The 26,380-nt window shown below is 49.5% G+C and overlaps 1 protein-coding gene across 4 annotated transcripts in view; it reads left to right on the top strand.

Annotated features, from left to right (window-relative positions):
* The window catches only part of PPP1R16A (protein phosphatase 1 regulatory subunit 16A), a 44,193-nt gene that overhangs the window by 1,321 nt on the left and 16,492 nt on the right, over nt 1-26,380 (top strand). For 2 of the 4 annotated variants that reach the window (XM_035124627.2, XM_035124626.2), the window contains exon 2: nt 11,301-12,830. In XM_035124627.2, the coding sequence (XP_034980518.2) occupies nt 12,581-12,830 (250 nt within the window). In that variant the 5' untranslated portion in view covers nt 11,301-12,580. Of the gene's footprint in view, nt 1-4,693; nt 5,214-11,300; nt 12,831-26,380 lie in introns of those variants that run through there. The other 2 variants (XM_035124632.2, XM_035124625.2) reach the window with 2 other exon arrangements.

Raw genomic sequence — 26,380 nt, 5'->3', positions numbered from 1 at the left:
AGGTACCACTGTATTAGCATTTGGGGGTCTCCCTATGGGGCCAGCTGGGAGAGAAAGTGGGCTGGTTCACACAGCACATGGTCAACTTTGGGGGCTGCCTTTGAAATGGAGTCGTACACCTGCATGGAGGAAGAGGAAGGGTCTATCTGTGGCTCATGGCGGCTAGCAAACAGAACCTCCATAAACCTCGGAAGTCTCTGAGTGGCAGCCATGCACATGTCTTGAGGAGAGAGTGAGGGGGCTTCCTCCTTGGTGCCTTGATGTGGGCTTCCCAGAGGCATCTGGTCGGTCCCTGGAGGAAGTGGGACACTGGACCAGAGATGTCCCCCCCTGGCCTGATCTGGCAGGGTTTTGCTAACCGGAGAGGAAGGGTTGTTGTACGGTAGGTCACGCTTTGCGTGCAAAAGTTCACCCGTTCAATCCCTGCCGTCTCCAGGGAGTGCTGGGAAAAAACTCCTGCATGAAACCCTGGGGAGTCTAAGCGCTGCTGTTGTGCTGAGCTAGAGGGACTAAATAGTAACCGGAAGCTTCCTATGCTTTATGTGGTAGTGAGTGGTGGGGTGGGTGGGTCCCCCGCTTGGTCATGAAGGCCAGCCCAGAGAAAGTTGCTTGCAGGATGGATATTTTTGGAGGTGCTAAAACAGACAGGGACACGCAGACTGGGCAGGATGTCTGGGAGCCGTGGCAATATTGCAGAGGGTGCTGGTACTCCTGGACTGCCTTGTGCAATTGCTTGGAGTGATAGCGCGCGGAAAAGGTTCCCGGTTATGCAGCAGGCATGGGTGTGTTGCGCGAGGGCCGAGGTGTATGAAGGCAGCGAGGGAAAAGCTGTGTGGGGCTCCTCTATTTGATGTCTGTTTGCCCTGCAACAGGTGTGCGATGGGCGAGCAAGTGCAGGGCCCATTTGCAGAGCAGCCACCAACCAAGAGGCATTGCTTTGTGGCTACGTTGGCAAGCAAGGAAAACTTACTGGCAGGGTTGGGCAAAGAGAGATGTAAAAGGCGCAAGAGTGATCCTTGTTTGACTTCTCTTCTGTTGGTGGCAGGGTGTGTAGGTACTTAGCTTTGCACAGAACTCCATGCTTAAATAGAAGCTCTGTGTAATTCCAAATGATGCATCTTTTCACCAAGTGGACGTTTTAATAAATCTCTTTGTCTGTTTTGTGACCCTGAACAAATAAAGCATAATTTATTATTTATTTTTTACTTTTCAACTAAGATTGATTCTCAAAGTATATTCCACTTCTAGGAATATATGAGAGTGTGTGTTGTTGTTATTATTTACAGGGAGGTAGCCGTTTTGGTCTGACGTAGTCGAACAAAAAATTAAAAAAATTCCTTCCAGTAGCACCTTAGAGATATCATCTAAGTTTGTCATAGGTATGAGCTTTCGTGTGCATGCACACTTCTTCAGATATTATTGTTGTTGTTATTATTATTTTTAATTTGTTAGTTTTTCTTACAAAAGTAACTCTCAGCTACTTTCCTTTAAAACATGGCAGTCTCTTTTTCTCTGGTTAGTGCAGGGAGAAAATGGCTGCATCTGTGTCTCCTTCAAGGCTAATTGCAATGAGTCCTTAATAGGTTGGGTTAAACTGTAGTTTGCTGAGTGCCTGTTTCAAGTGCTGATGCTAGAAAGACCCGTTTTCTGAAACGGACGCTCGGCTCTCAAGGTCCAACAGCATTCCGGCTTATAAGTACAGTAATATGAATAGCTATTTACATTATAAATCCCTTCCAAGAAAGATTTATCTGAATCTCTCTCTTACCTGCCTACTTGCCATTTTCCTTATCCTATCTAGGTGAGGCAACCTGTATGCTTCTACTACACCTACTAGTTTGGGGCTTCATAGTCCTCTTTCCATTCCTTTTTCTAGTTTTTCCCCACTGAAAAACCCAATATTTTTCATTTAATTTAAGATTTAAGAATTGTGTGAGACATATAGCAGGGCAGGGAAAACAATGAGCCAGCTACACACAAGCTTAATTGGACTCTCCTTGGACATTCAGATACAGATTGCCTTCAAGCAGGAAACCATTGCTTGTCATGAGAAGAATGTGTGCTGTGCTGTGGTTCATGCTCCTGTGTTCTGTGCGCAAGGGGGTGGCATTAAAACGTCAGATCGTAATTCAGAATAAATCTCAGTTTTGTATTTCATCTGAAGATATTAACTGTGGGTTGAGCTTGTGGTTTGTTAACTCACTATGGTTTGTACAAAACCACAATTTCTCATCTTTGGACAAAGCAGGAAGTTCTGGTTCATTTCAAACCGCAACTTGGACCTTTAAATCTCTTCCTCTTGTGCAAAAGAGGAAGGGAGAGTGGGGTGTGCTCGGTTATTTGGCTTGTCACCCTGACTGAGGATTATAATGTGAATAATAATTCCACACTTGAATTTCCATAGCAGCTAAGCTTTCTGGTTAAGATGTGCTCAGAATGTGTCAATCAGATTGGTGCACAGGTTATTTCTGGCCGGGCCACTGAACCTTTATTTATTTTGTGATTTGTCGTTAGATTTAATTAATTAAATTTCTATTCCGCCCTTCATCCAGGTATCACAGGGCGGTTTACAATATAGAAACACAATAATAATAATAATAATAATAATAATAATAATAAATTTTTATTTATACCCCGCCCTCCCCAGTCAAAAACTGGGCTCAGGGCGGCTGACACCAACAGAACCACAATAAAACATAAAAACAATTAATTAAAATACAGATTAAAATACAGTATTAAAATTTAAAGTGCAGCCTCATTTCAAGTAGGCCATAAGTGGCTGACACCAACAGAACCACAATAAAACATAAAAACAATTAGTTAAAATACAGATTAAAATACAGTATTAAAATTTAAAGTGCAGCCTCATTTCAAGTAGGCCATAAATCCAAGCCATGAGGGAGAAAAACACAGGGGTCAGGCTGAGTCTAACCCAAAGGCCAGGCGGAACAGCTCTGTCTTGCAGGCCCTGCGGAAAGATGACAAATCCCGCAGGGCCCTGGTCTCCTGGGAAAGAGCGTTCCACCAGGTTGGGGCCAGTACTGAAAAGGCCCTGGCTCTAGTAGAGGCCAATCTAGCCATCTTATGACTCGGGATCTCCAGAATATTATTGTTTGTGGACCTTAAGGTCCTCCGCGGGGCATACCAGGAGAGGCGGTCCCGTAGGTACGCACAAAAATACATACCGTAATAACCATTACAACAAAACTGCCTTTTAGTGAAAATATGTTTACAGAAGTTCTAAGATCAGTCTTACAGATTTTAGAATCGTATTAATGGCCAAAAGCAAAAGTAGTACTCTTCACACAATGCAGACCCCTTGGAGAAAGAGGTAAGCATTTTAAATCTTGCTTCATTCCTTGGAACAGAGTAGTGGAAGCAGAGCCTTGAGCTCCAGTCCAGCACAGCGCACACCCCTTTTTATAAAATGAAAATCCCAACAGTCAGCTGTTTTATAGGAAAGAAGGCTAATCAGTGAGGTTTTAACTTTTTCAAAAGAGCTGTTACTGTATCCCCTTGGTGCTTTCTGTCTAGGAGGGAAGGTGTTAATTCAAGTAAATAGATTATGTCTGTTGTTTCAGGAGCGGCTTACAGCTCAGCATTCTTTCTGCCTTTGAAAATGTACCCTCTCTCTAAAATGGCCAACCATTTACTAGGTCTGTTTGCATGCCTGGTGAGGAGGCGCTGAACAAAGATGATTTTTTTCCTTCCTTTCTTATGACAATAGAACTCCAGGTCACCCAATGACACTGGCAGTAGATACAGGACAAAAAAGGTGCCTCTTAATGCCGACTTCCTCAACTTTGTGCCCTCTAGGCATCTTGGAACTACAGCTCCCATAATCCCCAGGCAGCATGGCTGTTGGTGAGGACAACAGCAGGAGAGGGCTGTTTACTGTATTGGCTTCATGCCCTGCCTTGTGAGCTTCCTGGTGTTGTAAGAAAAATCTGCCCTTATTCCCTTAATGGGGTACACAAGAACCCTTATAGAGTCCTTTGTAGGTTCTCCATCAGTAGGAGAAAACAACAGAGGCCAACCAGAGAATATTGAGAAACAAAGCTTGCTAGTAAGCCTGATCTTTATTAAAGTTGTTGCAACAGGGTGCTCCCCTCGCACGCAGGAGAGAGGAGGAGAACCTTGAACAATGGCGCGCAAGGCCTTATATAGCCATTTTGAAATTCCCTGCCCTGGAGCTCAAGACCACCCCTCCATACATCATACAGAAGAATGGGGCAGAGCTGTGCCCCCTTTCTCTTTTTCGGAGGGCCTATGGAGAGCCCCTGTGCCTGGGCACAGCAGCATTTCACCCCCGGCACTCGATCACCACAGCCACCACCTCAACACAGCTGTTGCCGGTTCTTTGTTGTTGTTGTTGTTTAGTCGTTTAGTCGTGTCCGACTCTTCGTGACCCCATGGACCATAGCACGCCAGGCACTCCTGTCTTGCACTGCCTCCCGCAGTTTGGTCAAACTCATGTTCGTAGCTTCGAGAACACTGTCCAACCATCTTGTCCTTTGTCGTTCCCTTCTCCTAGTGCCCTCAATCTTTCCCAACATCAGGGTCCCAACATGCCGGTTCTTTAGTAGAGGCAAATCCCAGCCATGGGAAGGTCCCTAAAAACCTCAAGAGGATCCAGGTTTTTAGATGCTTCTGTAAATTATGACATTCCCTCCCCCCCCCCCATAAAAAGGTACTGCTGGGGGCTGCCTTCTTTCCTCCTTCAAGGATTATACCCTGCAGAGAATCCGTGGAGCTCCTTGGCTCAGCTGCCTCTCTCTTTCCGGCTGGGTTGGCAGCGCTGGGCCGTGCCCTCTCTGTAAACCACCGTCTCGTAAGCCTGACGGCAATTGCTAGGTGTTGCACTGAGCAACAGCTTCCTGCTCTGCTTCTCTCTCTCTCTCTCTGTGTGTAAATATTTCATATGTCAGCAGTCCTTCTACTCTGGCCTAGTTTTTTGGCTGAGTGCCTCCCGTTTCCAGGTACGCTTTGCATTCCTAGTTCGGAGGCTGGTGTTCCCAGGGGGCCACTCCCTCCAGCCAGCAGCCTTACAGCTGGGTGCCACCCACCTGCTCCTGTCGAGGAAGGAACTGGTGCTGAGCTGCTCCTCAAAGGCTCACCAGAGTCTGCCTCCTGCTCTGCCTGGGAGAGCTCCCTCAGTCTGATCAGCAGCAGCAGCAGGACACCCCCCCCCCGGCCTGCACAACTGGGGACAGGTAAAATACCTACTGGGAATGTCCATAGGCAGCTCTTGGTGTGTTATTGTAGGACAAGATGGGGGGGGGCAGAAACGAGGACAGAGACACCTTGGGTTGACCTGCCTTTTGTTGCATAGCACACACTGCGCTTTTATCTCTCCTTGAAAGACTCCTGCACAATGCTCCACATCAAAAGAAGTTGATCCAGTAACAAAATTATAATTTCCTGTTTCAGATCTTGTAATCTTCAGGCAGAGGGAAGCACTTCAGCAGAAGTGAGCTCTCAGAAAGCCAGCCATTTTCCCCAAAAGCTGAGCAGAGCCTCGCAGGTGCCACCCAAACCCCTGCCTCCCTGTGCTGTTTTCTTAAGACAGACTGAAATTATAGAGAGGAGAGTGATTGGCCTCGGTGTGCAATCCCTTCCTGTGCACACCATCTTTCTTGCCTGCTCCCATGCTCCTCTCTTGCCCAGTTTCCTCCTGCAAGTTTAGATTTGTGGGGCTATTCCTATCTCTACGTGATGCATGTCCCAGGGGAGGGGAACGTAACTGGGCAGTGTGCTTGGTTGCTCAGCAGATCTTGACATTTGGAAGCATTGCCGAATGTTCCATCTGTTGAAACTCCCCTCAGGTGGGCTGGAGGGTGTGGGCCGAGTTTATATATCTGGGTTTCTAACTCTTACCTATTTTGAATCTTCTATGGTTACAGGTAGGTAGCCGTGTTGGTCTGGATCGAAGTAAAATAAAAAAATTCCTTCAGTAGCACCTTAAAGACCAACTAAGTTTTTATTTTGGTATGAGCTTTCGTGTGCATGCACACTTCTTCAGATAGCAGGTATCTGAAGAAGTGTGCATGCACACGAAAGCTCATACCAAAATAAAAACTTAGTTGGTCTTTAAGGTGCTACTGAAGGAATTTTTTTATTTTACTTGAATCTTCTATGATTCACCTCCATTGGATGACCTGAATTGAGTTCCAGTACTATAGAAGAAGGAAAAAATCTCTGTCTGGGTGTGTGGTGGACGGCTGTGTCCACTGTGTGTCTGGAGGTGCATGTTTCCCCTTCCCATCTTGCAGGAAGTGACTCTGGTGAGCCTGTACAGAGGACCTTCTGTGTCAATTCCCCATCCCGTTGATCCTCCACCTGCATCTTCTCCATTCAGACATGCTATCTCCCTCCAAGTTCCCCACCTGCCTCCCTTCCTGCCTTTGCGATAGCGGGGCCTATCAGCTCGTGGTGCTCTCTAGGTAAGCAGGGCACTCAGCCCTTCTGGCTGCCATGACCTTCCTTTCTATGATCTCCTGCAGAGGTATGGCAGCCCAGAGCCAAGCAGGTGTGTGATTGGAGGGGCTATGAGAACAGCACACTCTGTGCTCCTTGAGCAGTCAGTGTTTTGAATGACACCTTGTTCTTGCAAGTCGCAAGGTGGGGCAGGGATTCCTATCCACCCGTGGTTGAGATTGGATTTGATCCCAGATCTAGTGCTTCACTGAACCATGCTGGTTTTTTGTTTTTTTAAAGTTTCCCTTCCACGTTGCTCAGTATGCCATGCATACCGGTAGTTCTCTCGTCTTATCTTCCGCATCAAACCTGTTGAGACTGGCCAGCCTAAGGTCAGCTTTGTAGGTGGAGATTTGAACCCGGGTTTCTCCACTTCTGGCCAGACACTCTAGCCCTGTGCCTTTGCCAAGCTTGTGATTCCTGCATTGCAGGGGGTTGGACTAGATGACCCATGGGGTCCCTTCCAACTTTACAATTCTGTGATTCTGTGGTGCCCTTCAGATGTGCTGTCTACATCTTGGCTGTCCTGGCTGTGACTGATGGGAATCGTAGCCCATGGTATCTTGGGGGGGGGGTGTTGCCAGTTTGGCAAAGGTGCTCCCTGAATGCCCAGCGCTTGGCACACAGCTATTTAACACCTGGGCAGGACAGAGCAGAGGCCAGGGGCTTGAGGGTGGTGCCTTTTTGCTCTCCTGTTCCTTATGACTGTCCTTGGCTTGGCCAGTGGTGTCCAAACTTTTTTCAACAAGGGCCAGATTTGATGAAGTTAAGGGCTGTGAGGGCCAACCAAAGTTGTTGAACTTTTTTTTAGGATTGTAGTTGTCGAAGGTTTTTTTAGGATTTTACCCCATGAAATAAACTGCCACATCGGGGCGGATTAATCCCCCGAAATTGCCTTTGGACATGCCTGGTTCTGTAAGTGCTGCCTCCCAGGTTGCCAAAGTGCCAGGCTCAACCCTGGACATTGTGTCTGGAGGTCCTGGGCTGCCTAGACGACAAGACCCCCCTCTCGGCCTCGCTGATGTGGTCCAGAGGAAATCAGAGCAAGATGTTTGGCACCAGCTTGGCTGCAGGAGTTGCCGGAAGGAGGCGTACAGGGCGCCATCCAACTGCCTTACGGGCTCCACTCCGAATTTGTGTAGGCATTATTCCTTAGTATTCTTTTATCCCAGAGATGTTCTGCAAGGCAGCGGATACAGATTGGTCCTCGGGGATTACCTATTCCCAAAGCCTTTCTCATAAATGAATATAGGTGCCGGTTTAATAAATGGTGGAGGTTTATCACCAGAGTTTTCTATCTCCAGGATGGGCTGCCTTCGCAGGTTGACAAACCCCACCTGCCGCCCCCTCCGTTTCCCTCTACAGCAGGTACAGAAACCTGCTTGACCATTGGACCCACCGTTGATCTTGTCCGCTCAGTCAGTCAGAGCCTGCCTTTGCACACAGTGGAAGTCCCTAATTCATACAAGGTTGGAGACCCATCGGCTACTCTCACCTGGTTTAGCCAGCCAGTCAAAGCCGTTTCCCAGTGTGTGGCTGCTGTCGCGTGCTGACAGCTTCTGGGAGCCACAGGTGAGAGCTGAGTGCAGGGTGGGGACCAAAGGTGGACAAACTATCCCAGAAGGAGCACAACATTCCCCCCCCCCCCCGGAAATAACTTTGACCAGGTAACCGTCCAAGGAGGAGGGACAGGGTTTTTTTTTGTTTTTTTTTAACATCAGACGGTCCTGAAGATGCATCTGTGGAGGGGCTCACCTGTTGAGAGAGTGACTCTTTGCTGTGGGTGAGGCAGATGTGAACTCTGTGTGAAGCTGCTGGTTTTGTTTGGTTCAGGTCAAGCCTTTATTGTTTAAGCAATTAGGTTTTACGAGATAGACGGTTTTATTAGACCTGGTAATAAAAGTGCTCTCTGCTCCGGGTGATTAGTGTTGATGTGTAAATGACGGTGCAGAGGAGGAAGTGCTCACCAGCTATCTCTGGAGCAGGTGGGGAGGGAACTCTTGGTCTCCTTTAGGAAAGAGGGCATGTTCATGGGGACAAATCCAGCCTAGTCCTTTGAGTGCAGGGGAGGCCATAGCTGCTTGCATTGCATAATGGTCTCTCTCTCGAGAGTGGTGGGGTGTAGTGCATGCTGAGAACTGCTCTAGGGCTTGCTCAGACCACACCTGTAATCCTGTCAGGGCCGGCCCTACGGCAAGGCTGGGTGGCGCAGGGCGCCAGGGGGGCACCGTGCGACGGGCGCTGGGAAAGGGAAACGGGGCAGGCACCGGAGGGATCTTCGCACCACGGCGCCAGGGCGCCAGATATGCTTAAGATGGCCCTGAATCCTGTGTCCAGTTCTGGGCGCCACAATTTAAGAAGGATGCTGGCAAGTTGGAAGGTGTGCAGAGGAGGGCAACCAAGATGATCAAGGGTCAAAAGAACAAGCCTTATGAGGAACAGTTGAAGGTATGTTTAGCCTGGAAAAGAGGAAACTGAGAGGAGACAGGAGTGTCATTTTCAAATTTCTGAAGGGCTGTTGCTTGTTTTCTCCTGCTCTGGAAGGTTGGATTCAAGTTACAAGAAAGGAGATTCCAACTAAACATTTGGGGAAAAAGCTTTCTGGCAGTAAGAGCTGTTCGGCAGTGGAACAGACTCCCATGCGAGGTGGTAGACTCTCCTTCGTTGGAGGTTTTTAACAGAGGTTGGATGGCCCTCTGTCATGGATGCTTTAGCTGTGATTCCTGCATTGCAGGGGGTTGGACTAGATGCCCCTCGGGGTCCCTTCCAACTCTATGATTCTGTGATTGTCCTAGGAGAGAAGATGCTGGCGGCAGAGCCTCCCCTGCAGGTACCCACCGCTGCCATGTTAGGCTGTTGCCCTGCAGAGGATCAGTGTTAGTTGAGCAGTGCTTCTGCCTTGAGTGAAAGTTGTATGGTGGAAGCCTCGCTCCCAGCCACATTCTTTGCATTCCTTATTTTGGGAAGGCTCTGGGGAGTTCCTGCTGCTCCTCGCCCCAGGCAGGTTACGTGGCTGCTCAGGCATTGCATGGGGTTGGGATGCTGCGTCCGGAGAAGCAGATGTGTTGACGGACTGGCCTGATGGCGGGGGATGAGCACGTGTGGCGCAATATTTTCCCCCACTGCTAGTCTTGTTATATAACCAGCGGAGCACCTGTGCGTTGCTAAACCAGAAGCGATTGTACACCTGCAAAGGCTCCTTTCCCACTTTCAGGCTAGGCAAGGAGATCGCATTGCAAATACAATCCTATGTGGAAATTAATTATACTGTCTCAGAACCTTTCGTACTGGTAGAAAAGAAACACGTGTAAAAGTTAAAAAAATTTTTAACAGTACTCCTTATAGAATTGTAGAGTTGGCATGGACTCAGGTCAGTGAGCTTTCTTGTCTGTAGCCTTCTTTAAAAAAAAATAAAAATGATTTTTTTTTGTTACATACAAAAACCTATAGACCCTGAAAAAACAAGTAAGTAACAAAGGGGGGGAGTAATACAGAATTGCAGTATGAAATAACAGCGACTGGTATACAAATTACAACAGTGTACCGAATTATAATCACACTTCACTGGCTATCGGGTGATGTTTAAATACCCCAACCATAATAAGAGCTGTTTGACAGAGGAAGGGGGGAAAGTGTCAGCTGCAACCGTGGCATTATCAGAACTACGCTCTAACCAACTGAGCTGTCACGAAAGCACAAAACAGTACAGTAGAGGCTCCTTCCGTCCTGCCTGTCTGCCCAATGCATTCTGACAGTTCCAGGGAGGCAAGTTCTCTTCCATAAACATTTTGCGTGATTCTGTTGCTACTTATGGAGAGGTCCAGGGAACTGTGCAGCTAGCAGGACGCTGAGCAAGGTTAGTGCATGTCACCCGCTGACCACCAGCCCCCCCCCCGGGCTCTTTCTCTTACCTGTCCTGCGGCATCTCAATGGTTGTGCTGGCCTTGTCGCGGGAGATAACAAGATAAGGGCTCCAAGAACTTTAGACGTGGGTAATGGATTGGAGGGAAGCTCTCCTGCTTCAGCCCCTGGGTGCAAAGTGCAAGGCAGGCGGCCTTTTCTTCCTCTACTTCTCCCCTCCCCCTGCTTAGCTGATATGGGTGACAGGAGGCCTCATTTAAAGCACATTTACATTTGCCAAGGGAAGCAGGGGACATTTCCTGGCCTCTATTCCTCCTGAAGGCAACCATGTTTTTCATTTGTTTTACTATTGCATATTTATTGCACTTGTACCCAAGTTGCTCAAGGCAGCATGCATTTAATCTCTTCCCCACAACAGCCCTGCAAGGTAGGTTAGGCTGAGAGGCAGTGACTGGCCCAAGGTCACCCAGTGAACTTCATGGCTTAGTGGAGATTTGAACCCTGGTCTCATAGGTCCCAAGTCTGACACTCGTAACTACTAGGCCCCACTGCACTGCCCCCCCCACTCTATTCCTTCCTGCTTTGTTTGCACAGTGCTGGGGGTGGCGTCGGTGTGCATCCCAGGGCCAGTCTGTTGCGTTGCTCCCCGATGAGGATTTTCCTGGGGGTTCTTGGGAGGTGGCAGAAAACCGGGGGGGGGGGGGGAGAGAAGTTGCTGAACGCAAGAGGCTTTGCTGAGGCGGGGCAGGGAGAGGGAGAGAAGAGAAAGAGGCTTTGAGTGGCCAGTGCCAAAACCCCAAGTAATTTGCTTAAACTTTGATTGAAGGTTAATCCTGGATTAAGGCAGGGCAGCGCCAGCAGCGCCGTGTGAGGTGGGAAGCAGCAGGGTGAGCTGGGCACCTCTTTGCTCTGTCGCTGCATGCCTCTTTCTGATTGGCTTCTTTGTTCCTCCTCTGTTGCAGGACTCCCGGAGTGGAGCGTGCTTGGCTGGAAGCTCAGCCCAGTGCCCGAGTGGCAGGCTGCTGGAGGGAGGAGTCTCCATTGAGGAGCAGGGCTCACCCCTGCCAGCCGGTTCCTTCAGCTGAGCTCCTGAGTAGCTGGAGAGAGAGAGAGAGGAGAGCTGAAGGTTTGGGGGCAGCAGCAAGCTGGGAGCGAGAACAGGAGGCAGGGACCCTCTGCGCTGCCTCTCCAGCGTCTCCGCTTGCCTTTCGAAGGAGGCTCATGCAGCAACACGTGGAAGAGGTTGAGCAGCCGCGACAGGATCTTGTTCCGAAACAGCTGCAAGAGCAGAACTGCCGGGGGCTCTGGAGACGTCTTGGGGTCGCTGGAATCGAAGCAGAATCTGTGGGTCAGTTTTGAGCTGTGCCCTGGGGGGGGTCACAGGCAGCTCTCACAGGTACTCCCATGTGCCTCGGAACGGGTTGGCAGCCTGCAGAGACCTGCCTCCCTTTGCCCCCAGATTCGGAGGTCTTCGTTTTGTCAGCAGAGGAGACAGCAGGCTGTGTGCTATCTGGGTAATGAGACTCCTATCAGAGCCTGAGCGGCAGTAATGACCATCAGGTGTGCACCTGGAAACTAGTTTGCTGCACTCTGGACTGGAGAGGGACAGAGGCTGCCGTTTGGAAGCTGCCAGTACGACGGTTGAGGGATTTGTGCTTTGCTTTTATTCTCAATGGGATGATCCGAACTGTACTTTGATTGGCGCTAGCTGCATTACTGAGGACGAATCTTGGAACACGGCTCAGAATGCCTCCCCCCAGGCTCCAGGTTTGGCCCCTGCCGCCTTAGCTGTTTAGGTGATGAAAATCTCTCTCAAGCATCATTAAGACCCCTTGACAGTGTCTTGCAAAAAGGGCTGTTCTTTCTTCCAGCTTTAGGAATCCAGCACCCAGTTCACTATGTGCTTTTGTTTTTAGATAACTCGCATGGAAACCCTGCTGGTGAGAGGCTCCCAACTTCTCAGCTTCAGGTTTTAAGGGCCACTTTGCCCATCCGACAGGTGGGGCAGCCATGGAGGACACTTTCCATTTGCCAGCAGGGATGCCACCGTCTTGGCAACTGGTCACAGCGCAGCAGTAAGAAGCGTTGCCTTTGGGCTGAGCTCTTTGGAAGCCTTTCTGGTGATGCTTGAGGGGGGGCTCCTTAAAGCCCCCTCTGCCCCACCCCACGTGGAACTGTTCCAAATGCTTCTGAGGCATCCCTGACTGTGGAAGGCGAGTGAGTGACTTGCCACTGCTCAGCCATGGCGGAGCATTTGGAGCTGCTGGCCGAGATGTCCGCGGTGGGCCGGATGGGCACTCAGGAGCGGCTGAAGCACGCCCAGAAGCGCCGCACACAGCAGCTGAAGAAGTGGGCGCAGTTTGAGAAGGACGTGCAGGGCAAGAAGACCAAAGCGGAGAAGAGGAAGAAGGGGAGCAGCAAGGAGAGGCGGGTGCTGTTCCCCGAGAACATCCGGCTGCTTGAGGCCGCCTGCCGCAATGACGTGGAAGAAGGTAAGACCTGGAGCCCAGTGGCAGTGGGGAGGGGATATAGCTTCGTGGCAGAACTCCTGGTTCACATGGGGCCAAGTGCTGAAGTCAGCTCAGGCAGAAGGGCTGGGGAATCAGAGGGTCATGGAATTGTAGAGTTGGAAGGGAGCCTGAGGGTCATCTAGTCCAACCCCCCTGCAGTGCAGGAATCATAACTAAAGCATCAACGACAGATGGCCACCCAACCTCTTCTTAAAAATCCCCAACGAAAGAGAGTCCACAAACAAGCTTCCCAGGGTGTCCGTTCCACTCTTGAACATCTCTTACCATCAGAAAGTTCTTCCTGACGTTTAGTTGGAAACTTTTTTCTTGTTATTTGAATCCATTGGTTCGGGTCCTACTCTCCAGAGCCTCAGAAAATCAGCTTGTGCCGTCTTGCGTGTGACAGTCCTTCAGGTATTTGAAGATGGCTATCCTATCACCTCCCAGTCTTCTCTCCTCCAGGCCAAACATTCCCAATTCCCTCAACAGTTCCTTTTGAGGCTTGGTTTCCAATCCCTCCCATACACATGTTCCAGATTGTTGAATGTCTGTCTTAGGCTGTGGTGCCCAGAACTGGACACAGGACTCCAGGTGGGGTCTGACCAAGGCTGAATAGGGTGGTATTATTATTTCAGTCTCTCAATTAGCCTTCCCCAACCTGGCATATTGGTCTGGGAATCATGAAAGTTGAAAGCATAATGAACTTGGGAAATGTGGTCCGTTTCCCGTGTTTTCCTCCCAGCTCTCTTGCCGCAAGAGCTAGAAAACCTAAGAAAAATGAGGATTCTGGCAAGCCATAGGGAGTTGTGTCTCAGAGAACTTTATCCTGCTATAGCAACGTGCAAACAACAAAGATCGAAGTTGTTGTAAGCTTTTCTGTCTTTGGCTCTGGTTAGGAGCACTGTGTGTCCAGTTATAGCTGCAGAAATACAAATGAGAAATACAAATATGGCCATCTGTCATAAGAGCCGTTTGACAGTGGAACGGACTCCCTGGGAAGATGGTGGACTCTCCTTCCTTGGAGGCTTTTAAACAGAGGTTGGACGGCCATCTGTCAGGGATGCTTTAGTTGTGATTCCTGCATTTCAGGGGGTTAGACTAGATGACCCCAGAGGTTCCCTTCCAACCCTATAGTTCTATAATCCTAAGTAGCAGTATCATTATGGTCCTCCCTTCATTCCCAAAGGCCCCATCCCGATGGTCCTCGATTTCCCTCTTTCCTTTACTTCAATCTTGGAGTCTCTAATTTCTCCATTCCTTTACTTCCCCTTGCAATCCTTGGCCATACGATTCCCCCCCCCCTTCAAAGTGAGAAGGAGGATAGTTGTTCTTTCAAAATTCCACACTCACCCCCTGGACTCGTCTCAGTAGTAATTCCAGTGTGGCAGCCATTGTTGACTAGAACATGTAAACATGTGAATTTCACAGAACTCGTAGAGCACATTCCTGTGCGTATCCAGAGGGGCACACTTCCAGATAAGGGAGCGGAGATTCCAGTCTGTGGCTGCAATCCTAAGCACTCTTGCTAGGGAACAAGGCCCCTCTCAGCTCAGTGGGATTACTTCCACGTAGACATGCATAGGATTGCGGTGTTAGTCTGTGAATCCCAAAGGCTGCTACTGCTCAGTCCTGCAGGAAACCCTCCACTTGGCTGTGTGATGGCCTTTGGGCAAATTATCCGGTCAGCCTGGCTACTCTCACAGGGTTGTTGTGATGCTACAGTGAGGAATAGAATAGCGCAGACTAGAAATGAAACAAGCAAACAAAAAATCAAAATCAAATTTAAAACCATTTCAATCCTAGTGATTAAAAAGGTGAAGGAAAAATGCTAGGGCTGCTCTCCAAACCTGCTTGCTGGGGAGGAAGCTCCATGAAACTCTCTTGGAATTTCAGTTCAGCATCAGACCTGGATGAAGTCCGTTGCTTCACGAACGCTTCTGGACATATTTCTACTTGGGTTGTTGGTGTGCTCTAGCCTGACTTTGAGGGGAATCAACAATGAAAGCAGTATCTACAAGGTGAAGCAAAAGAGGCTTTGGATGCTAGAAAAAGATCTAGGGGAAAGATGCAGGTGCAAACCCAGGGGGTGAGCTGCAGCCAAGGGCTTCTTGCCCCCCAGCATCTAGCACCCTGTTGGGGCCACCCCTGACAAGTGATGCTGTGGGGATGCAGGTTCGAAGCATGATCAGAAGCCATACTAATTCAAGAAGGCAGTTTTTAATAGAATCATAGAGTTGGAAGAGACCACAAGGGCCATCCAGTCCAACCCCCTGCCAAGCAGGAAACACCATCAAAGCATTCTTGACATATGGCTGTCAAGCCTCTGCTTAAAGACCTCCAAAGAAGGAGACTCCACCACACTCCTTGGCAGCAAATTCCACTGCCGAACAGCTCTTACTGTCAGGAAGTTCTCTTCCTAATGTTTAGGCGGAATCTTCTTTCTTGTAGTTTGAATCCATTTTAACGAGCAACATTTGTTTGCCACCCCATAAGAGACCTACGTTCTCTCAGCAACTTACAATAGAAGATTGTGCAACAAGGGAGTTAAAAGGGTGCAGGAGTTTCGGATCCTTTTAATGCTCTTTGTTCTATGTGCAAGCCCTGGAAATGTGCTCAGGCCTGTCTCACCTCATGCAAATCACACCTCCTCGGAAGCATCCTTTGAAAATAAAGATTGCCATGAAACAATTGCCGAGATACACTCGGGGTACGTTCTGTGATGTTCAGAAAGCCTTTCCTAGGATCGGCTGCTTCTGGGGATGGAGTTGCCTGGTGCCTCTAGTTGTGGCTGCCCATGATTTGCCCCAAACAGTTCTGTCGTCGTATTTTAAGGAAGATTTAAGTGTCGCTGGAGGGGCTTTAGTGGAGAGCAACAGAGGTGCTTGACATTTTTAAAAGCATAATGGTTAGTTGACCAACCTGCTGAAGAGAGGAGCAGGAATGTGGTGGATTCCTACGCTGCCCAGCCCTCCCAGGAAGTGGAATCTTCCTGGGTTCTTCAGTGGCATCTTTATCCACTGAATGACCTGCCCCCCACCCCAAATACCCCACTCCACTGCCTTTCTTGTATAAGACTTGCTGGTGTGTTGCAGAAACTAGAAGTCAGACCCCTCCCAGTTGGCACTTCCAGTTTCCTCCTTCTGCCATGCCCCTTCTTCCCATTCAGTGGCCTACGAGGTGGGTAGGCCGTATCCTGGCTGTGCCCGTCCATGGGGCTCCCTCCTCCCCTCTCAGTAACATTTGAGGGAGGTTTATACTTTAGAGAAATGTGACAAGTGGAGCGTTGCAGGAAGAGGGGTCAAGCAGAGACAAAATTGCAGTTTTCACATATTTGAAAGGCTTCCACAAGGAATAAAGTCTTCTGTAGTCACAAGCGAGAGGCTTTTCGTTTTATTCGTGCATCTTCCCCAGCCCAGGGGATCCGCTGGTACAAATGTTAACGACATGTACATAAAAGGCCCGTTAAAGACCCTAGCAAGAAAGAGTCTTATCCAGAGTCTGACCATTGTTCCATCAAGTCCCAGGATTGTTGATAGGCAGCAGCTCTTCAAGATTTTGGGATGTTACCAGGTGTCTGGTTGGCCACTGAGAGCAGATGGCTGGACTAGATGGGCCACTGCCCTGATCCAGCAGGCTCATCTCAGGAAATGCCATGGATTTGACCCAGGACATTCTGCATGCAAAGGATGTGCTCTGTTCCTTTGCATTGAGACACACAGATGGGCAGGCAGCCCAAAGAAGGTTCTGCGATTGCAGTGGGACATGCAGGTGGAGGTAGTGTCACAGATATTCACACTGGAAAGCCGGGGGGGGGGGGACCTGTGGCAGAGGATCTGTTTCCTCTGACTTGGAGGCATTTTGAATGTCCTGCCTATCCATTTGCTCTTTTTTGCTGCCCCAACCTCTGATCTCTGCGTGAAGAGTCATAGAATCATAGAGTTGGAAGAGACCGCAAGGGCCATCCAGTCCAACCCCCTGCCAAGCAGGAAACACCATCAAAGCATTCCTGACATATGGCTGTCAAGCCTCCGCTTAAAGACCTCCAAAGAAGGAGACTCCACCACACCCCTTGGTAGCAAATTCCACTGCCAAACAGCTCTTACTGTCAGGAAGTTCTTCCTAATGTTTAGGTGGAGTCTGTGCCCAGGTGAGCTTGCCGGCTCCAGGCAGGGGTGCAGCTTCTGTTTAGACCGACAAACTTACTTTTCAAATGTTTGAGCTCCTAATGAATGAATGAATCAGCAGGATGAGAACCACGCATGGTAGCCCTGAGCTCCGCGAGGCTTAAATATGTGAGCATCTCTGCTGGATCAGGCCAAAAGCCTTCCTAGTCCAGTATCCTGCTTCCAGCCAGATGCCTCCAGGAAGCCCCCAGGCTGGGCAGCACTCTTGCAGTCAGAGGCATGCTGCCTCTGGACCTGGAGGAAACGGGGAGCCATCCTGACTAGTAGCCATTGAAAGCCTTTTTTCTCCAGGAAAGCTCAAGTAGGTCACAGAACGTCTGGGCTCCGTGGATCTCCTGTTAGTTAAAAAAAAAAGTGTTCTAGTTTAGGACTTCTAAGCCTTGGAAGCTTCAGACACTTAGTAGTCAGTCCCCTATGCCATGCCGTAAATATATACTGTAAGCATTTGGGGGCAGAGACTCACTTTTACTTGCGTTGGCTGTGCAAGGGACCGCACTTAGCAATGGCACAACCTCACAGCCGACAGCACAACTTTGGTAAAAGTTAATCTGCAGATCTCTCTCTCTCTCTCCCTCCCCCCCCTGCAATTCAGGGCTGCAAGAGCAAGAAAATGCAAGCCCAGCATGCAGCGGTCAGCTGCCATCGCACTCTGCTCTGTGGTGCCGAGGCAGAGTCTGTCTCTGCCGTGGCTTCTCCCTCTCTGTGTTTAGTGGCTCCCCCTTGACTTCCTACTGTGGCAGAGCGGCAGGCCGAGGAGCTTTCCGGGTTTTAACGATTCGCTCTTGGCCTCCGACTCTTTCTGTCTTAGGCTAGCCAATGACAAAATGGGATCCTTGAATGAAAAGGCGGATGAGCCGAAAATAGAAATAATTTTAAACAGCTGGATCTGCTCAGAGTGTACTTTGGCTGCTGGTGGAAGAATGGAGCCGATAATTACGTGTGGCTTCGGGGAAGGCTGCCAGCGTTACAGTCCTGGAGGACAGAGCTTTTGGCCTCTGCAGCCATGACCCCTCCGCTGGCCCTGACCCTTTCACCCGGCTGACCCTTAGCACTTGGAGCGCTCGGCAGAATGCTGATCAGGGAGTCTCCTGGCCCCTGGCCCAGACAAGACCACCCACACTCTGTCCAGGCCGTGCCTTTTGCCTCTGGGCTCTGTGTCTCTTAGTCGCTGAGCCAACGATATCCCCACCTAAGAACCTAAACATTTCTTTTTTAATGCCCTGAAACTGACAACAGTGGCATGCACTCGTGCCCCCCCCCAAATGAAATGCTCCTGAAGCATTAATCCAGGCTGTCGGCATCACTGTCAGAGGCACCTTCTGTAGCTTATGTTGCATTGCCCCTCCCCAGCAGGGACCTGCTGTGGTCAGGCGGCTGAGCTTAGGACTTGGGGAATGTGTGGAATGTGGAGGGCGCCACTGGCTGCGGCTTGTGGGTAAGCATGTCTCATTTTAAAGCACAACGTGGGCATTTCTGTCCTTTGGCCTGGCTTTGTAAGGAGGAGCCCAGAACGAGTCACCTGCATCTCTCCAAGAGGCAGTTTCTCTCGCTTGCGCAACCACGGGGTCGTTCTGCCTCTGGAGCCTGAGCTTTGCTGGAAGAGAGAAGGGGGAAAAAATACAGGATGGGTGACACCTGGCTTGAGAGCAGTACATGTGAAAAGGCTCTAGGAGTTTTGGTAGACCACAAACTTGACATGAGTCAGCAGTGTGATGCAGCAGCTAAAAAAGCCAATGCAATTCTGGGCTGCATCAATAGGAGTATAGCATCTAGATTAGGGAAGTAACAGTACCACTGTATTCTGCTCTGGTCAGACCTCACCTGGAGTACTGTGTCCAGTTCTGGGCACCACAGTTCAAGAAGGATACTGACAAGCTGGAACGTGTCCAGAAGAGGGCGACCAAAATGGTCAAAGGCCTGGAAACGATGCCTTATGAGGAACGGCTTAGGGAGCTGGGTATGTTTAGCCTGGAGAAGAGAAGGTTAAGGGGTGATATGATAGCCATGTTCAAATACATAAAAGGATGCCATATAGAAGAGGGAGAAAGGTTGTTTTCCGTTGCTCCAGAGAAGCGGACACGGAGCAATGGATTCAAACTACAAGAAAGAAGATTTCACCTAAACATTAGGAAGAACTTCCTGACAGTAAGAGCTGTTCGGCAGTGGGATTTGCTGCCAAGGAGTGTGGTGGAGTCTCCTTCTTTGGAGGTCTTTAAGCAGAGGCTTGACAGGCATATGTCAAGAATGCTTTGATGGTGTTTCCTGCTTGGCAGGGGGTTGGACTGGATGGCCCTCGTGGTCTCTTCCAACTCTATGATTCTATGAGAAAACCATGGCTAGATTGGGCTAGGTGTCACCACGGAAGAAGGAGAGTTGGTCTTCCTCTGGTGCACCTTCTGCAGCCAGATGCCATTGGTCCATCTTGCTGCTAACTGGTTCCCCTCTGCTGCTCTCAGCACCAGAGATGGAGCTGCCTTTTTTGGTGTTTGGGCCCTGAGTCAGCACATTGAGTCAGCACATTGAATTGGACCCCGGAAACGAACTGGCAACCAGGTCCGCTGTTTTAAAGCAGGAATGATTGTCTCTCGCAGACATGAGTGGCACCTACTAAGTGAGGAAAGCACACAGAGTGTGTGATGAAAACTGGGGGCACTGGAAGGTTGCTGATGGGTAGCTTTTTTAAAAAAAGTGTGTACAAAACAGGCAATTAGGTGCGGGGGTGTTTGGGCGCGGGGAACGTGTCACGTGGGTGAGCTGTGTCTGTTGACAGTGGACACATGGAGCCATGGCAGGAACAAGCTGTTCTGCCTTAGCTGTAATAACTCCTGCAAGGGAGCTGTGTGCTTGACCTTCTGTGCAGCCGAGGAGGAAGTCATGCTCCCTTGCGGTCCTGAAGCAACAGTGGGGTGGCCCCAGAGGCCCCACAGTGAGGGGCAGAGGCTCTTAAAGGCTGAAGCCCACTTGATGCTTTGCCTGCCTGCTGATGGCTGAGCGTTGAGGGCTCCAGTTAGGAACAAACGAAGCATTCGCCTGGCATAACTCCAGAGAGGGAGGCTGCAGAGCCTTAATGGAGCAGGCTTGAGGGGAGAACCCCTGTGCCAGGGAAGGAAAATGCCCCCACAGGTGGGAATATTGGCAGTATGGGAACACAGACGGTATGGGAGTTCCGTAACTAAATCATCAGCAAGAACAGGACATGCAGGAGAAATTGCAACTGATGATTCACACTTCAAAATGACCTTAACAGATTAGAGAACTGGGCCCAAAGCAAACAAGATGAATTTTAACAAGGAGAAATGTAAAGTACTACACTTGGGCAAAAAAATATGAAAGGCACAAATGCAGGATGGGTGACACCTGGCTTGAGAGCAGTACATGTGAAAAGGATCTAGGAGTCTTGGTAGACCACAAACTTGACATGAGTCAGCAGTGTGATGCAGCAGCTCAAAAAGCCAATGCAATTCTGGGCTACACCAATAGGATTATAGCATCTAGATCAAGGGACGTTATAATACCACTGTATTCTGGAGTACTGTGTCCAGTTCTGGGCACCACAGTTCAAGAAGGATACTGACAAGCTGGAACGTGTCCAGAAGAGGGCAACCAAAATGGTCAAAGGCTTGGAAACAATGCCTTCTGAGGAATGGCTTAGGGAGCTGGGTATGTTTAGCCTGGAGAAGAGAAGGTTAAGGGGTGATATGATAACCATGTTGAAATATATTAAAGGATGTCATACAGAGGAGGGAGAAAGGTTGTTTTCTGCTGCTCCAGAGAAGCGGACACGGAGCAATGGATTCAAACTACAAGAAAGAAGATTCCACCTAAACATTAGGAAGAACTTCCTGACAGTAAGAGCTGTTCGACAGTGGAATTTGCTGCCAAGAAGTGTGGTGGAGTCTCCTTCTTTGGAAATCTTTAAGCAGAGGCTTGACAGGCATATGTCAAGAATGCTTTGATGGTGTTTCCTGCTTGGCAGGGGGTTGGACTGGATGGCCCTTGTGGTCTCTTCCAGCTCTATGATTCTATGATAATGCGTGACTTTCAAAACGCAAGAGGCAGAAAGTCAAAACCACGACCCTGTCTTACAGTAGGAAAGACAGCTGCATTCGATCTAAACTACAGTCAGTGAAGCTGCATCTTCAGGAACCATAGTAGTCCATGTGGAATGCATTTGCTATGAGTGATGTCTCTTGTTATGTCTTCAGAGTGTGGGCTTCCTGGCTGTCTAGTAGTGCCAGATATAGGGTGGGGGAAAGAGCGGGCAGTTCAGTTGTGCCATCGTAGAGTTGGGGCAGACCTTATGGACCATCTAGTGCATCCCCCTCCCCACCCTTACGGTAGCAAGAAATCCAGAGCATCATCATCATCCCCAAGAGATGGCTTGTCCTGCCTCTGCTTGACGACCCTCAGCCAGGGAGAGCCCACCACGCTAGGCAATTGGTTGCCTTTCTGAAATGTTCTCTTCCCATGAAGAAGCCTGTCCTCATGTGTTCACCCGAAACAGATCTAGTCCTGCTTGGCCAGCAAGAACAATGGGATCCTTCATACCCTCACTGCTGCAAACTCTCACAACGTTGAGTCGCAAATCCACAGCGTTAAAAATTATTTAGCGAAACAATATCTTTAAACAGATAAAGGATGCCTTAAAACATCACAACTACAGCATTACAAGATATTGAGATGAAGCATTGCAAGTGAAAGTCGAATGCGAAAATGCAACTAAAGTCCATGTTGAAAAGCGGCCTGATTAGGAACAAAACAAAACACCCTCTTAAATGCCTGAAAGGAAATCACATGTTACAAAACTCATTAGCGGCTGAGCAAAACTGCTGGATTTAGAGGCTGCACCCTCCACCTCTCTCCACACTCTTGTTTCACAAAGAGTTTCCCTTGCCTGCCGCCCCCCCCCTCCCCGGGCCCCCACATACCAGTCTCTCTCAGCCATTCCCATCAGCCACCCCCAGAACGCAGTTAATCCCCAGCCCAACCACTTGCCGCAAAGGGAACGTCTCGTCCGTGAAGAATCCCTGGCAGCATTAAGCATTGTTTACAGCCAACTCATTTCCCCACTTCTGTCTCTGAAGCAAGAAGCCAACTCAGGATGCATCTTAAGCATCCCTTCCTTGTCACCTGCCCAGGTAGGGCCTGACTCTGTACCAGTACAGTCTCATAGACTGGTATTAAGTGACGTTGCAACACAGAGGAACCTTACAGACCAGATTCCCTCTCTGAGTAGTGAGAAAAAATTCAGTGCCAGTTATCATCCAATAATGGACCACTCACTTTCTCCTACTGGATAATAATCCAATTATATGAACATAAAGGGGTGTGTGTGTGCCTTTAGCCTCACGGGGACACAGGTGGCACTGTGGTTAAACCACTGAGCCTAGAGCTTGCTGATCAGAAGGTCGGCGGTTCGAATCCCTGTGACGGGGTGAGCTCCCGTTGCTTGGTCCCAGCTCCTGCCAACCTAGCAGTTCGAAAGCACGTCAAAAATGCAAGTAGATAAATAGGAACCGCTACAGCGGGAAGGTAAACAGCGTTTCCATGTGCTGCTCTGGTTTGCCAGAAGCGGCTTTGTCATGCTGGCCACAAGACCTGGAAGCTATATGCCGGCTCCCTCGGCCAATAATGCGAGATGAGCGTGCAACCCCAGAGTCGGTCACGACTGGACCTAATGGTCAGGGGTCCCTTTACTTTTACCTTTTAAAGGGGTGGGTGTGTGCCTTTAGCCTCACGGTGACCCCGAAGGGGTGACACCCACCCCAACTGACCTGCTTCTCTGCAGTGGCCCTTATGTAGTCTGGGCATGTGTGATTTAGCTGAGATTCCTACATTGCAGGGGTTTGGACTAGATGGCCCTTGGGACCCTCCCAGCTCTGCTGTTCTTAGTCATACCTAAGGGAAGTGGGATGATTCTGGAAGGAGGCCCAGGACACACTCTGAAGGCACCCGAGACAGCAAGCCGAGCTTTCCTTTGGTGCCCTTGAGATGCAATTGATAAAGAGGAATTGGACTGGTGGGGTTTTCATGCTGCGTGGCTGCTGAGTCCATATAACCCCTCCCTTGCGCCATCTCGTGCTCTCATTGCTGCTTCAATGCCCCTCTTGCCACTCTGTGTTTGAGCCACTCCACCCTTTCTACCACTGATCACCCTCCTGGGTAGGAGGCTGACTCAGTATTGACTGCATCCCCTTGGTGCATAAACAGGGGCAGTTCCTGCTGCCTCCATAGGTGTTTCCCCTCTGCCTCAGGGTTTCTGGCGAGTTTCTGTCGGCAGGGAGAGGTTCCTGGCTGGAAGACAGCAGGTGTTTTCATAAGGGGCTGGGGCTGGAAAACACACCCCCTCACCCTTGGACCGCATCCAGCTCCTAGGTGTGCACAAAGGCTTGTGGTTTGGCTTCAGCCCTCTCTCTGGGGACCTTTTTGCCTTGAGGAAGCCGCCTGCCACCCAAGACTAGCTTCCTTCTCGCTGGCCTTGATTTCCTGGATCTCTGGCTCACTTGGGTTTGTCAGGCCTTGGCTCTTGAGCCTCCGAGGTGCACAGGAAATGTGGAACTAATTGCTGCTGGATATTGGAAGGGACAGTGGCCTTTAAATAATGCATCCGGGGTTTGGAGAACAGACATGGTTGCCGTTGCTGACCCTCGGACATCGCTAGCCTTGGTTCCGTTGCAGTGCTTGGGACTCCTGGGTGACCTTGTTGAGAGGGACACTTCCAGAGCCAGCTCCAGGAGTGAGGTGCTGAGGTGGTGGCGGGGAGCACTGGTTTGGCTGTAGCTTCAGACAGGTAGACTCCTGAAGGAGTCCGTCCCACTGGCGGACAGCTCTTGCCATCAGAAAATTAGTCCTGTCGTTGAGTCGGAATCTCCTTTCCTGTAACTTGAATGGATTGGTTTGAATCCAAGCTTGCTCCATTTCCCATGTGACAGCCCTTCAGATATCGGAAGGTGGCTATCATATGGAAAACAGGATATAGATTGAAACTATTACTACTACTACTACTATAAACTTAAAAATACTGGGAGGAGACAAGTCACAGCAGAGATAAAATCAAGGGACTAGTTAAAAAAAAAGAATTAGTATCCAATGATGTGCTTGCTTGCTTCTGTCACAATATGCTTTGGGTTGCACTCCCAGGCTGGCAAGAAGGAAGCTTCTTGCGTTGAACATCTTGAGCTCTGAGGTTTATGAGTTTTTTATTATATTTGCACCCTACCTTTCTTCTTGGGCTCCTTGATCACTGCAGATGGTGACAGCAGTCACGAAATTAAAAGACGCCTGCTTCTTGGGAGAAAAGCAATGACAAACCTAGACAGCATCTTAAAAAGTAGAGACATCACCTTGCCGACAAAGGTCCGCATAGTTAAAGCTATGGTTTTCCCAGTAGTGATGTATGGAAGTGAGAGCTGGACCATAAAGAAGGCTGATCGCCGAAGAATTGATGCTTTTGAATTATGGTGCTGGAGGAGACTCTTGAGAGTCCCATAGACTGCAAGAAGATTAAACCTATCCATTCTGAAGGAAATCAGCCCTGAGTGCTCCCTGGAAGGACAGATCGTGAAGCTGAGGCTCCAATACTTTGGCTACCTCATGAGAAGAGAAGAATCCTTGGAAAAGACCCTGATGTTGGGAAAGATTGAGGGCACTAGGAGAAGGGGATGTCAGAGGACAAGATGGTTGGACAGTGTTCTCGAAGCTACGAACATGAGTTTGACCAAACTGCGGGAGGCAGTGCAAGACAGGAGTGCCTGGCGTGCTATGGTCCATGGGGTCACGAAGAGTCAGACACGACTAAACGACTAAACAACAACCTTTCTTCCAAGGAGCTTAAGGGCCCTATGTAGTTCTCATTTTATCCCCACACCAACCCTGTGAGGTAGGTTAGGCTGAGAGAGGCTGTGCGTGGTCCCCAGTGCCACACAGTGAGCTTCATGCCAAGTGGGGATTTCAGCAAGTCTGTCCTAGTCCAGCGCTCTAACCCCTGTGTCATACTTGGGGCTCCTGCAAGATTAGATAACTCCTTTGGGTCTCCCCTGGCCCAAAGAGGGATGCCGGTGTTCCTGTCCCTGTTGCCCTAATCCATTTATTGGCTGTGATCTGTGATCTGGGAAAGCAGAAGGGTGTGTGTGTGTTGCGGCATTTGCTGGGTATGAAACCACACACCCCGTTTGCCCAGAGTCACATGGCGGATCCTGCTTTGGTGACTCTGGAGTTAAGTGAGATTTCTTAGGGAGACCACAAAGAATTGTGTCTGCGCCCTTCGGCTCTTGACCTGCCTCTCCCAAAAGCATTTGCAGCTCACGTACTCCAGGGTTTGCGGTGGTTAGCGCGAGAGATTCTTCTTCTTTTTGCTAAAACACACACCCACACCCACACCCACACCCACACCCACCCTCTTGGGTTTTAGGTCTTTAGATTTTTTTAATTGCATCTGACTGTTTAATTTAAGCGACCAGCCAACAGTTGCAATGTTGAGGTCACACAGCGCAGATTATTGTTCCATCCTGCAGGGCAACACAGACAAAATCGTTCCTCTTTCAATAGCAATCAAAGCCCCGGTGGGGGAGTCACGAGGCAGCCACACCGCTCCTTCCTGGCCATGCTGTGACCCTCCTGACGTGAGCAAGGTCCTGCCTGGGGTCACAGTGGGGCAGGCTCTCCGGAGGAACGCTGCAGCCTGCCTGCCTGCCTGCCTGTGGCAAGTAAGACCTCCGTTGGGGCTGGGGGAGGTCAGAGGCCCCCAAAGGCTCTCAGTAGCCTGCCTTGTTCCAGACACTTGCTTGAGGAAACCCCCCCCCCCCATAACACTAGAACTTGTGAAAGGGCAACCAAAATGGTCAAAGGCCTGGAAACGATGCCTTATGAGGAATGGCTTAGGGAGCTGGGTATGTTTAGCCTGGAGAAGAGAAGGTTAAGGGGTGATATGATAGCCATGTTCAAATATATGAAAGGATGTCATATGGAGGAGGGAGAAAGGTTGTTTTCTGCTGCTCCAGAGAAGCGGACACGGAGCAATGGATTCAAACTACAAGAAAGAGGATTCCACCTAAACATTAGGAATAACTTCCTGACAGTAAGAGCTGTTCGACAGTGGAATTTGCTGCCAAGGAGTGTGGTGGAGTCTCCTTCTTTGGAGGTCTTTAAGCAGAGGCTTGACAGGCATATGTCAAGAATGCTTTGATGGTGTTTCCTGCTTGGCAGGGGGTTGGACTGGATGGCCCTTGTAGTCTCTTCCAACTCTATGATTCTATGATTCTATGACTATCATAAACTTTGTATACCAGTGAAAAGATTACAATTAGCTGTGATCTATCCAGGGTTTGTGTGTTTGTATGGCTTTATCTC

This window comes from Zootoca vivipara, chromosome 8 (assembly GCF_963506605.1).
Source record: "Zootoca vivipara chromosome 8, rZooViv1.1, whole genome shotgun sequence".
Taxonomy (NCBI): Eukaryota; Metazoa; Chordata; class Lepidosauria; order Squamata; family Lacertidae; genus Zootoca; species Zootoca vivipara.
The sequence above is the reverse complement of the archived record's forward strand: the minus strand, read 5'-3'. Positions and strand labels throughout refer to the sequence as shown.